The 13,117-nt window shown below is 32.3% G+C and overlaps 2 protein-coding genes across 3 annotated transcripts; one reads left to right on the top strand and one right to left on the bottom strand.

The window, feature by feature from the left end:
• Positions 1–4,415: 4,415 nt before the first annotated feature.
• On the top strand, positions 4,416–6,897 carry LOC11415750 (trafficking protein particle complex subunit 4). Of its 2 annotated transcripts, none has more exons than XM_003630763.4 (4): positions 4,416–4,587; positions 4,985–5,066; positions 5,734–5,902; positions 6,388–6,897. In XM_003630763.4, the coding sequence occupies exons 2-4, from the start codon at positions 5,007–5,009 to the stop codon at positions 6,582–6,584; spliced, it is 426 nt and encodes a 141-aa protein (XP_003630811.2). In that variant the 5' UTR covers positions 4,416–4,587; positions 4,985–5,006; the 3' UTR covers positions 6,585–6,897. The 2 variants fall into 2 exon arrangements, with proteins under 2 accessions (XP_003630811.2, XP_024628196.1); XM_024772428.2 differs by lacking the exon at positions 4,416–4,587 and adding an exon at positions 5,389–5,612.
• Positions 6,898–7,001: 104 nt separating this feature from the next.
• On the bottom strand, positions 7,002–10,890 carry LOC11422599 (aldehyde dehydrogenase family 2 member C4). Its single transcript, XM_003629600.4, has 9 exons — positions 10,691–10,890; positions 9,378–9,520; positions 8,904–9,287; positions 8,700–8,789; positions 8,422–8,595; positions 8,185–8,322; positions 7,781–7,918; positions 7,604–7,665; positions 7,002–7,508 (listed from the first exon to the last, which is right to left on the bottom strand). The coding sequence occupies exons 1-9, from the start codon at positions 10,797–10,799 to the stop codon at positions 7,235–7,237; spliced, it is 1,512 nt and encodes a 503-aa protein (XP_003629648.1). The 5' UTR covers positions 10,800–10,890; the 3' UTR covers positions 7,002–7,234.
• Positions 10,891–13,117: the final 2,227 nt, after the last annotated feature.

Here is a 13,117-nt window from a genome sequence, read left to right as displayed (position 1 = left end):
ACTCACTATTTTACCCCTAAGAAGATTGATCACTTTTGCCCCTAAAGAGAATATTGAAAAAGAAAGAAAGAAGAGAAATAGAGGGAGAGAGTGAGGAGGGGGAGAAAGTGATATGGTGTGAGGAATTAGGGAAGTATGGAGGGGTATTTATAGGTGGGAATGGTAGTATAGGTTGTAAACACCATTAATGTGGTCAAAAAAAGTGTGAAATAGTGTTAAAAACGTGTGGATTGAATGTTGAAAAACTGACCACAAATCAAAAAACGTTTGTTCTTCAGTTCTGCACCGGCCAACTAGCGCACACTAGCACAAGTTAAGTCATGCTACGCGAATTAACTTAGGTAAAAAAATACACTAGCGCATGTTAAGTCACGAAGCGTAACTTAACATAAGTACAAATTACACTAGCGCATGTTAACATGCGTACGGGCAATATAGACATTTACTTTAGAAATAAACGGAACCATTTGAGTAATAAGCAGAATTCAATTCTCATGTCACCACCTTGGACTTTTTAAGTTCCTATGATCCCGTGAAAGTTGAGACCCATCACTTGCTAACCCTACCTCCACCAACCCACAACAAAAGAAGGGAAAAAACAATACATGTGCGGTCGTCAAGAGGACGAGAGTTTTGGTTGAAAAAGTCAATGACCTATTAAGAAGCATGGTTCCAAACGTTGTTTAAATATATCTTTACTCATAAATCATGTCATTACTTTACATGTTACATGTTGATGTATCCGTGGGATGCTTCTTAAATTAAAGAAAATATTTATGTTGGTGTATTTGCTTTTAGTTTAATCCGTGGGATGCTTCTAAAATTGAAGAAAATATTTCAGTTCGCGTATTTGCTTTTAGTTTAACCATGCATGTGGTGGATGCATCATGCATGTAGTATGAAGGTGTTTTAAATTATTTTCTATCATGTGTATTACAAAAAAAAAATAACAATAAATATATCTTGACCTAGACAATAATGCATAGGATAGACAAACTCAATAAGATAAGTTGTGTTTTTTATGGTTCCAAAGAATTCTCCAATATTTGGTTTCTTATTTTTCATTTCACACAAAATAATTAGTCTACTAATTAAATTAAAATTTCGCATTATGCACCACAATCGGTCAAAACCCTTAGGGTCCGTTTGGTTCGCGGATTTTGAAGGGGAGGGGAGGGGAATGGAGGGAATATTTTCAAATTTTTGTGCTTGGTTCAATTTTTAGAAGGGGAGGGAAGGGAGAGGAAGGGGAGCAAAATCTCTCATAAGCTCATTTATTGCTCCCCCTCAAATTGAAGTTTTTTGGAGGGGAGGGGAGGGACAGAGAGATGAGTTAATGCAATTTTAATTACATTGACATAATTATCCTCATGTTTATTTTTAAATGACAAAACCGTCCTTATTAAAAATTTAAGTGTTTTCAACATATTGCTTATTACCATCTTTTTTAGTAACATGCCAATGTCAATTTTTTTTAACGAGAACTTCATATTCTTGTCTTCTAATTTTTTTTTACCTGAATTCACTTTTTTGACTAACGTTGCATTTTTATTTTATTTTGATATATTTATTTTATAGTTTTTAATTGTATTATATATTAAAACATAATTAATAAAATTTGTAGAAGATTTTTTTATAAATATATTTTAAAAATAATTTCTAACAATAAATTTTTTATAAATATTTTTATATTGTACTATATTATTTTAAAAGTGCTCTAATATTTTGTTAGAACTTTTGTGTTTGATTATTTATGGAGTTTTTGGTTAGTGAGTTTTCATGTTTAAATTTTTATGAAGTGAATAATATAAAAATCATGATATTGTTTTAAGGTTAGAGGGATAAAAAAGTAATTTGGTTTTAAAATCCCTCCCCTTCCCTTATGAACCAAACACATTTAATTAAAATCCCTTCCCCCCCTTCCCTACTATCATTTGAACCAAACATATATTTAAGGCTTAAATGCACTTTTGATCCCTTAACTATTTAATTGGTATCGCTTTGGTCCCTTAACTAAAAAAAAGATTGTTCGAGGATTTTAAGTTTTTTTTTAGTCTTGTTTTGGTCCCTTCTGTTAGGTTTTCGTTAGAGTTTTAAAAAAAAGATAACTCTTGGACACGTGTCACCTTGTCATTGGCTCTGAGTTTTTTTTTTTTTTTTACAAAATAATTTATTATTTTTTTTAAAATATATATTTTTTTAAAAAAAATTCCAAAGCCAATGACAACGTGACACGTGTCACCTTATCATTGGTTCTGGGAATTTTTTACAAAAAAATAAAATAAAAAACTCAGAGCCAATAACAAGGTGACACGTGTCCACACTTAACGTTTTTTTTATTAAAACTAACGGAAACCTAACAGAATGGACCAAAACGAGACTAAAAAAAAACTTAAAATCCTCAAACAATCTTTTTTTTAATTAAGGGACCAAAGCGATACCAATTAAATAGTTAAGGGACCAAAAAAGCATTTAAGCCTATATTTAATTGATATATCTCTCCTTCCCTCCATTCCCTTTCCCTCCCCTCCATTAAAACCCCTCCCTTCCCCTCCCCTCCCCTCCCCTCCGTTGAACCAAACAGACTCTTAGTAATTAGTAAATCTTCATGCTCCTCTCGCACTCTCTTCAACGTCAACACTAATATGATTTTGAGATAAAAATTGTAATTCGACAATTAAAATATGTATACATATAAGGGCTAAGCCCTCACCCCTTTTTTCTTTATCAAGAGCAAATGAATTACAAAAGCCAATCAAATAACGTAACTCGTCAATTTTATTGGTGTGGATTAGTGTTTTGCGTAGGAAGAGGACCTATACATTATAATACCAAACAAGGTCTTTCCGCTAAGGAATTGAACTCAGCTACCTAATATACCTCGCGAGTTCTAGTAAATGAGACTTATTTCTCCCGATAGATCTAATTAACAGTTCCCGCCAACACATCATTTATCCAAGTGACAATGTCGAATCAAAACATCTCAATTAAATCAAATTGGATTATCTTCATCATCATACCTTTAATTGCACATAAACGAGCTACACTAAATCATCAAATTCGACGAGAAAAATACCCGCATAGTGATCATAATTGGCTTGACCCAAGCAATTGAAATCCCGAACAGTACCCAACTGGGTGTATATACCGGAAGACTCTAGGGGGAGAAAACGATTTTTTGACATTTGTTGATGGAAAAATGATATTTGTAAAACCATTTTTTGACAACTTATGTGACAACTGATATCTCATACTCACATCATGTTTTTACTTCCTCTCTATTGCTTTGGTTTTTGTGTCAATACCTCATTTTATTTGTAAATCTATGATTGTATCAAAAGTTGTCATAAAAATAGTTGTTTAGATAACCCAACTCTATTTAATGTATGTCCTCTTAAGTAATTTCTCACCACGCAAAGTTTCTTTCTCTTTCTCTCAAAAATTAAATCCACCCACACACCCACTCCTTCAATGCAGGAACGCCAACCGCAATCCCAAATCTCCAGCTATGCACTATTGTATTCCATACGAGGGCAATGTTAAAACGAAGGATAGAAGGTCTGAATTACATGTCGACGAAATGACGATGTTCCAATGCTTGTTGAGGGTGTGGTGAGAGTTTCGGATGACACTGTCACGACCGACCATGTTGTTTTGATTGATGAATATGAAGATTTTTCTTATGTTGATGGCTGGATTGTGTTTGGATCTTGGTGAGTTTCCATGACTTATGATCGGTTTTCATGAATTAATCCACCTTTTGGTTCTAACAAGTGAAGTTTTTTTTTTGACACTAAATATTTTTTTTAGAGAAAGAGAGAGGAAGTGTGTGTGGTGAGAAATTAGTTAAAAGACATGCATTTAATGACAATTAAAAAGGAGAAAAGGAGTATTTTTTTGTCAAAAGTAAAGGTGTAGAATGCAAATGTTCATCTTCTAAAATTAAGATGAATGTCATTACGCTATATCATTTTATATTTATCAAAAATAATTGTAAGGGTATTGTTAAGAGTGCTTTCGGACACTCTTTAAACATTCTAAAATAACAATTATTTATAAAAAAAATCAAATATTTTAATTTCTAATGCATTGATTACACATATTTTTATAAATACATACTACTTATGGTCCTTACTGAGTGCCGCAGAATACTCGTTAATAAGTTAGTTTTTCGGTAATTTGACGTCATCTATAAATTAATTTTCCAGTATCCGTTATTGTTTATTTTTTACCGAACCAACCCTCAAAATTTAAAGGAAAATGATAACGAATGTCTTCGAGACACTCTTTAAAACTTTAAATGATAAATTTTTATAAAAATTTTGTATAATCAATACACTTTAAAATATTGATTTTTTAAAAGAATAATGTCTTATTTTAAATCGTTTAGAGAATGTCGGGAGACTCGCTGACTAGATCCAAATTTAATTTTAATTGGATAAAAAACTATCATTTCTCACGCTGGTTCGTGGCGGAGACCTTTATCCCAGAGAAATCAACACCGTCACCGATCTCCACTGTGGCGGCGAGCACGACCAGCGCACAATCAAGTCCATTCAGCAGCGCCGCTTTCGCCCACTCCTTGAGGTATAACAGCATAATTTTCTTCCTTCGTAGCAATTTCAGTTCACAGTAATGTTCTTACCATATACACATACATCAAATTTCAGTTCATATCATCAATAACTGAATGTTCCATACACACAGAGCTTTTTTACAGTTTGATTTTGTTCTAACATCACAACAAGAATTCTAAATATATCAAAGTTCTCCATTCAAATCTATTAAGCCTTACTTATGATATTAGAATATTGTTCCGTGTTTGCATCTATAGATATGATTTAGGTAGAGCAGGTACAATATGCTTTCAATAATCAATATTAGTATACATGCTGTTTTCCACTTAAATGTTCCTTGCTTTGTCGCATCAAAGTTCTGCAACAAAATTTTAATTAAGTTAAATTGCTTAAACATGGCATTTCAGATTCTTGCAAAGGCTTTTGGTAATGGCAGCGGTTTACAGTCTTTACATCATCAATAAGTCTGGTGGATTGATCTACTATAAGGTTCTGCTGTTTTTTTCCATTGCTTATTAAGTATCCTGTGCGTATTCCCAACAAATAGCTGTATCACAAACATATCGACCAATGTTTTTTTAAAATTAAGATTTAATTGTTGGATACTTCCCTGGTATGTATCAGGACGTATCACACACGTATCGGTGTCAGATATGTGTTTGACACCGATACTTTGGCATTTTTGGAGTATCGAGGCTTCATATCCAAGATCCCTATATATTTTCATCCCGTTATTTATTTTCTGGTATTAATTTATAGCCTTATTCGAGATTTTATTATGTTTAAGAAATTTGTTGATTTTTGGTTTTAGGATATGGATTCACGTCGTAGATGGAAATAAGGCTAAGTCAACTTTCTTTCCTTAAGCTTACAATAAAAATAATTATAATTTTATTTATATTGATTTTGAATGCTTGCAGTAGTTTTTTTTATATAATTGCAGACGTAAGAAAGACTAGAAAAATTCTCAACAGAGATTTTTAGACAAGACCTTGATTAACAGCCTTGACAAATCACAATGGCATCATTTAATCCGTAACTATAACCAACCCCATCTAACTCAGAAAGTTTTTACTACTGTTGTTGGTGCAGTTGAATTGCAGCAATTATTTTTAATTTAATGTTTTAAAATTATGTTTAATTTTCTGATATTTAGGATTATGGGTCTTCTGGACGAATGGACACCAATGATAGCTTACGGGTGGCTAGCTTATGGCATTCAATGCATGCCATCTCTCAGCAGTTGTCACCTGTTTCTGGTTGCACAGGAATTGAATTACTCCAAGCTGACACATTTGATCTTCATTGCTTCCAGTCACTGACAGGTATTATTTTCCATAACTCATCATTATGTTAAGATTTCAAAATCACATAATGAATAATGAATGCCAAAAATCTGGTACATATCACTGATTGGTATATCTAATACCAATGTTTGCTTTTGGTAAGTAACCTTGGAGGCACTGTACTGTGTAGTCTGTGCTGTGGCTGGGATTTACTAACATTTAAGGAGAGAAAGTTTAGTAATAATTATTGGTAACATAGTCTTATGTGCCTTGTAATTTTACCTGTATGTAATGCCTTGGTCATTTAAGGTGCCTTGCCGCACCAGTAGTTACAAATTATGTTTGAATTCTTACCGTAGATTTGTCACCTTAATTGGCCTTTGCGTTCACTGTGATGCTGTATTCTGTACGTCCGTGTTAAATTGAAGCACTATTTGATGAACTACCATCTATAACCTAGTACTGGTAGATTTTAAATATTAATATAATTAATTTGATACGAAATTAATTCTTCTCTGCCACAGGGACGAAGTTTTTCGTGGTCTGTGAACCTGGAACTCAACAAATGGAAAGTTTACTGAAATTCGTATATGAATTGTACACGGATTATGTTTTGAAGAACCCCTTCTATGAGATGGAGATGCCTATACGATGTGAGCTCTTTGATATCAACTTAGCTCAGGCAGTGCAGAAGGACCGTGTTGCATTGCTGGGTCGATAAACTGCCATGGATCTGGCAAGTGTTGTTTTTAAAAAATTGTTATGGTGGTGCTGCTTTCTTATAATGCTTATAATACAAAATTTTAGGATGCCAATATATGCTTTTCATCATTTCCTACTATTTTTTTTTTCCGTACAAATGAGGAATGATGTCTATGTAGATCACTATTATCTTGGCCATAACTTTCTAATCTGTACAAAATTAAACATACATCTAGCAGGTAACATGTAATTTCGTACTTGGATATTTAGGTATCCAAATTGATAAATTGACTTGAAGGCGCTTAATGAAAATATAAGCAACATTTGGAACACTCCCTGGATGCTTTTCATTGCGTCTATCCTTCTCTGGCACATTCTTTTATAGAGTACTAACTACTAAGCATATGGTGTGGCTAATATGCTCTGCATCACCGTGTGCATTCAACAAGAGTTACCCCATATGGGATTTGAATGTATATAAACCAAATATCCATTATTACATACCGGTCCTTATATTTGCCAGTCCCTAATAGATATTACAGGAAAGAGAGACAATGAGACGAGTGCAACTTTGCTCCATTTAGAAGGAAAGAAAACAAAATAGCTTGCATAAATACACATGCATACATGATGCACGGGTTGATTTTATTTTATACATGTAGGAGACGTTCAAAGCCAGGGAGAATTGTAAATAGGTGTTACAATGGATTTAACTTGTAAGTACTTGTGAAGAGCTTCTAATCCCTGATCTCTTCCAAATCCACTCATTTTATATCCTCCAAAAGGAATGTCACTTCCCACGGCAAGATAAGAGTTGATCCAAATAATGCCTGCACGGATGGACCTTGAAACAGTGTTTGCAATATCCAAGTTCTTGGTCACAATGCCTGCTGCTAGGCCATATCTGGTATTGTTGGCACTCTTAATGGCTTCCTCAATAGTCCTGTTATTCACATCCCATACTTAAATTAATCCACCATTCATCAACCTGCCCCTAAATGGTATGGCAATTAAAAAACAAAAATAAATGTATCTTACTTGAACTTCATTAGTGCCATCACAGGGCCAAATATTTCATCCTGTGCTATAAGCATGTCCTCCTAAATAGGTTATTCAATTCAACGTTTTTGATGAGATAAAAGGAAAGAAAACATGATGGTGAATTATCAACCTATGATGAAGATACCCAAAATTGATACAAATATAATTGATTACCTTTACATTGGAGAAAATTGTAGGTTCAATGTAGTAGCCCTGACTGCCCACTCTTCTACCTCCAGTCAAGAGTGTAGCTCCTTCTCTCTTTCCATGCTCAATATAGGAAATGATTTTTTCGAATTGGTTCCTATCAGCCTACAATAGAAAACTGTTACCAAGCCAACCTAGTAGGGTCCTTAGCATCGAGAAAAAGAAAGAATCGAGTAGATATATATTTTTAGAAATAGTTTTAATAACATGATTGATGTACTACTATATATTATCCATTTATGTGAATGTCTTGCATTCCAATTTGAATCCTTCCTGACAGGCTGACACTAAATGTAGCAGGAATTCCAACTGTGGTTCGGTGGTTGTGAGAGACTAACTTCTCCTGCTAGACCATTATATATTGACCTTACCTGAGGTCCTTGTTGAGTTTTAGGATCAAAAGGATCTCCAATGACCCAGGCTTTTGCCTTCTCCACCAACTTCTTCTCTACTTGATCGTAGATCCCTTCCTGAACAAACACACGGGAACATGCAACGCAAATTTCTCCCTACAAAGACAAGAAGCTTAGAAATAAAATGTTGGCTACACAACAATATAGCAGAGGATGTTCTTTGTAAGGAAAAGATTTTCGGAAGGCAAAATGAACCTTGTTAGCTAGGATACCCAAAAGAGCTAGCTCAACAGCTTTGTCTATGTCTGCATCATCGAAAATTATGAGAGGTGACTTGCCTCCTAATTCAAGTGAAACATGTTTTAAATTACTCTTAGCTGCAGCTTGCATTATTTCACGGCCTACTTCAACTGAACCAGTAAAGCTGACCTGAAGATACAAAAATCAAAGGGAATTTAAAGTGTAATTTTAAGGTGTTTGAGAGCAATTTTAGAAGCCTAGTTAGCATTTCCTTTTTCGTATAGTTAACTTACAACATCTATGTCCATGTGTGAGCTGATTGCAGCACCAGCAGTTGGACCAAATCCGGGTACTACATTCAGCACTCCATTTGGGATCCCAGCCTTTAGAACACAAACAAAAATGACTAGTGAAGGTCCAAACTAGTCCTCTAGAAAAAAAACATTAACATCTATATGGTCTATGAAAATTAAAGGTACTGATCTAAGGTACATTACCAGCTTAGCTAGATGGGCATAAAACAAAGCAGAAAGAGGTGTTTGTTCAGCAGGTTTGAGAACCATGGTGCACCCAGCAGCTAAGGAAGGGCTAACTTTGGTGAAGAAAACCATAGTGGGAGCATTCCATGGAATGATGTGTCCCACAACACCAATTGGTTCCATCAGTGTGTATGCATGGAATTGGCCAGAAGATTTTAATACCTCACCATGAATTTTATCAGCAGCACCTGCATAGTAACGTAGTGTATTTGCTGCTGAAGGAATTTCAAAAGCCTTGTTGATAAAGTACACCTTGCCAGCATCAATTGCATCTAATGTTGCTAGTTCTTCTATGTTTTCATCAATTAGTTCTGCAAATTTCATCATTATTTTCGCACGTTCCTGATATTTAATATCAACTCATCATTAATTTAGATTATTAGAAGGCAATGAAAATAAATAAGAAAAATAATAGAGAATACTGTAACATACAACACCAGACATCCGGGGCCATGGACCTGAATCAAATGCTTCACGTGCTGCTTTAACTGCAATTTCAATGTCTTCTTTTGCTCCTTCACTTATTCTTGCAATCACATCTCCTGTTCTTGGGTCTATTGTTTCAAATGTGCTTCCTAATTTTCCATAAAAATTATTAATGTTATTTTATAAAAAATTAAAATATCATTTCAATTTTTATTTTTTTTAATGAGAAAAAGAGCTTAGAGCCTAACATAGAGGAAAACATAAAACAAAGAACTTGGGGAACCTACCCCGTTAAATAAGCCAACGTGGCTTGAGTACTTGGTATTTTGCACTTTAACTTAATCATTTTTATCTTTTTAAAGTATCTTCGCATGCAATTAGAGAGAGCTTATCTAATAAAGAAAACAGAGACTAATCCATTCCTAGGGTCTTAAAATGTATTTTGACCAAAATAAGTCGTTATGGACAAATATAACTAGACTTTTGCTCAATCTAATTGTGAGTAATGTTGCATTTGCGATACAAATATTATGTACAGAATATATATATATATATATTTTTTTTATTAGGGAGAAATATACTAGGAGATTACATTAGAAGAGATTAATACTTTTCTCCCTAACATATTCTCTAGAAAAGAAATTTGTGTGCTGATATTCTAGCAAAATTGAGAGCTAATTGTCTGGAATCTTTAGTTATGATCTAGCAGCCACTACCTAGCTCATCCTCAGATTTTTTGACTTATGCCCATGGTGTGTCCTTTATAAGGACGTAATCTATTTCTCCTGTTTTTCTTTTCTTTTTCCTCATATAGCCAAACAAATTTGCTACAACAATAATTATGTTTGGATTTATTTGGATATGTACCGTAATATGCTTGGGGCTTGTTTAGAAAGTGTCTTAAGTCAATAAAAGGATCAAAATATAGTTAGAAAGCGGTGGTGGGTTTTATATTTTGGAACAAACTGTATTCTACTCATCTCCAAAAAATTATATAAGGTAAGGTGATGATTGTTTTTTTATTTTTCTTATTACACTTCTCGTGCTCAAGAGTTATTGGATCTGGTGGCCGTGATTAATTATTAAATTTGAGTCACAACCTTAGAGAGCATCTCATCTCTTAGTATTCAAGAACAATTAAAACATGAATTTTAGCATTAAAATGAAAATTAGTTAGTGTTTTTAAATATAACGTGACAGTTATGGGTCTAAAAAAAAAAAAAAAAACTAAGAAATATGAATTTAGTATGTGTAATGGAGATCCTCTTAACGCAAATTCTTTAGTAGAAATAGAAAGAAAATATATGAATGCAAATTACCTGATACAGAATCGACAAAATCTCCATTGATGAAGAGCTTGTTATACTTGATGGTCGGCATTTTGAACAAGGAGCTGTTGTCCCCATTACTGGAGTTAAGATCAGTCATCTGTGTTTGTGTTAGGGATTAACCAGTGTTAACAGAAACTAAGAAGGTTGATTTGAGGGCTGTAGCTATCTGGTCATACAAGTGAACTCATTATATTATATATATATATATATACACATTGAGAAATGCATGATTGGCTCAGCCACCAGTGGGAAAAAGTGATATAATTTTAAACAGGCACATTTCCTAATACTTTTCACTGTTATGTATACAATAAGAAAAATATAACATGTGCTTTAGTGCACTCTTTAAAGATTTAAAATAGTAAAATTTTATAAAAATATGTATATTTAATTAATTGAATTATTTAATTTTTGTATGAATAATTTCTTTATCTAAAAATATTAAAGTGTGTTCCAAGGAGATTTGTCAACAAAACTCTCAAAAAATATGGGGTTGAGAAGACCGGACTATATTCATCCATTGGCGCCTTCTATAATTAAAATCTCATTACAAATATCATACAATATATACTTAAAAAAAGTTACTTGTACAATTAATGATTACATTTTATGCGAGAATATTACTAAATCACCCTCTTTTTTTTTATTTTTTATATAAATTCGATATCATATTATGCACACAACTTCTAATGAGTTTTTTTTAAAACAAATTAGTTTATTAATTAATGTTATACTTGTGAAAAGAAATGTGTTTATTAATTTGAAAGAGACTTATATTTAGGAACTTTTTTCTTTCTTTTGTCCGATTGATGTTCATAATTAAGGACGGATGGAGTAGATAAAGAATACAATATGTGTTCATAAAATCTAACTCATTTGACAATAAGTAAAATAGTTAAATTAAGCATATTGTATGATTACTCGGATTTAAACGGAGAATTCCTATGATTTGTGTCATTCTCTCTAATACACAAAAGAGAAAGAAAAGAACCCAATAGAGAGAATATTTGGCATGGCCGTATATGCGCATTTGATTATCAAAACCAGTCGTATATGTGTCATGAATTAATCATGGAACGGATTTTAAAGCTGAATGGTACGATATGGACGAGAGAGATGAATAGCAACAAATGCATCATTGTGTCATGCACAGTTGCCATTGGAACACTGTTCATTACCGACGTTTTACTTTTATTTATTTATTTATTATTATTTAATGGGAATGTCAACTAGTGTCATAGGACATTGGTTAAAAAGATTAATATAAAAACTTTACATTAAAAAATGATGAAAAGTAAAATATTCTACTTTAAAAAAGTCAAAAAACTGTTGTCTTTAATAAAAAGTTTTTATTTTTAACTTTTTTAACCAGTGTCCCAGTCAGACAACCCTTATTTAAGTGTCATTTGCATCATATAGCACTGCTTTTAAATTAAAAAAGAAACTAGTTAAAAAAGTTATGACACCAGTGGCTCACCCATATTTTATCGTATTCAGTGTCATGTGTTATTCATTTGCATCATATAGCACTGCTTTTAAAATTTAATTTAATTTTTTTCACTAAATGCTCTTTTTAAATTTAAAGATTCTATCGAAACTCACACACTAAGGACAGAGAAGTGGAACATTGCAGATTCAGGGTAATTTTTTTGTTTGTTTGTTTTTTGTGTGTGTAAAAATAAACAAGTCTAACATAAAAAGAAAATAAGGGTTAAATATTGAGACCTTTTAAATTTAGTCTTTACTTAATTTTAATAGTTCTCTTAGTCCTTAAAATAAAATTTTGCACTCATTTATTAATCTCTCCTCAATTCAAATTTGTTTAATTTATGCTTAAACTCTTGAGTTTTTGAACAATTTTTCGCAGACGTGTTAAAAACATTACTAAAAGTTCCTCTTCAAAAAATTGTCGCAAAATTTGATTTCTACGTCCATAATTTGTTAATTTTATCTTTAACTTTTGTCATTTTAAAAAATTCATATTTAATTCGTTTCATGTTAAAAAATTCTAAATTTTAAGTAAATGCACCTTTCATAGTGTTATAAACTTGTCATAAAAAAATCGTTTAAAAATTTAAGAGTTTAAAGATAATTAAACAAACTTTGTCGTAACAAGAACTAAAATTAGAAGTAATTTTTTTTGTAAGGACTAAAAAACCTACTAAAATTAAGTAAGAACTCAACTTAGAAGTTATCAATTTTATAGGGACCAAAAATATAATTAACGCAGAAAACAATAAACAATAAGGTAATAAAATTATTTATATAAATATTATCAATAAAAAAAATTATATAAATATTTGATAGTGTATGTATGATTAGGTGTGAGTAGCATGATTGACTTAAATCTGAATGAAAAAGGAAAAGTATATATCTGAAAAGAGATTGCAGGAGAAAGAAGACGAAAACTTTATT

Source organism: Medicago truncatula, chromosome 8, assembly GCF_003473485.1.
Source record: "Medicago truncatula cultivar Jemalong A17 chromosome 8, MtrunA17r5.0-ANR, whole genome shotgun sequence".
In the NCBI taxonomy this organism is placed as follows: Eukaryota; Viridiplantae; Streptophyta; class Magnoliopsida; order Fabales; family Fabaceae; genus Medicago; species Medicago truncatula.
Note: the sequence above shows the minus strand (reverse complement) of the source record. Positions and strands in the feature narration are given on the sequence as shown.

Excerpts from the sequence above, each read along its gene's own strand:
- LOC11415750 (XM_003630763.4), top strand. The coding sequence starts at position 5,007 with ATGGCAGCGGTTTACAGTCTTTACATCATCAATAAGTCTGGTGGATTG. Across the intron at positions 5,067-5,733 it reads GTGGATTGATCTACTATAAG|GATTATGGGTCTTCTGGACG; the intron begins GTTCTGCTGTTT and ends TCTGATATTTAG. Across the intron at positions 5,903-6,387 it reads TTGCTTCCAGTCACTGACAG|GGACGAAGTTTTTCGTGGTC; the intron begins GTATTATTTTCC and ends TCTCTGCCACAG.
- LOC11422599 (XM_003629600.4), bottom strand. The coding sequence starts at position 10,799 with ATGACTGATCTTAACTCCAGTAATGGGGACAACAGCTCCTTGTTCAAA. Across the intron at positions 8,790-8,903 it reads ATGCCCATCTAGCTAAGCTG|GCTGGGATCCCAAATGGAGT; the intron begins GTAATGTACCTT and ends TGTGTTCTAAAG. Across the intron at positions 8,323-8,421 it reads TGGGTATCCTAGCTAACAAG|GGAGAAATTTGCGTTGCATG; the intron begins GTTCATTTTGCC and ends TTGTCTTTGTAG.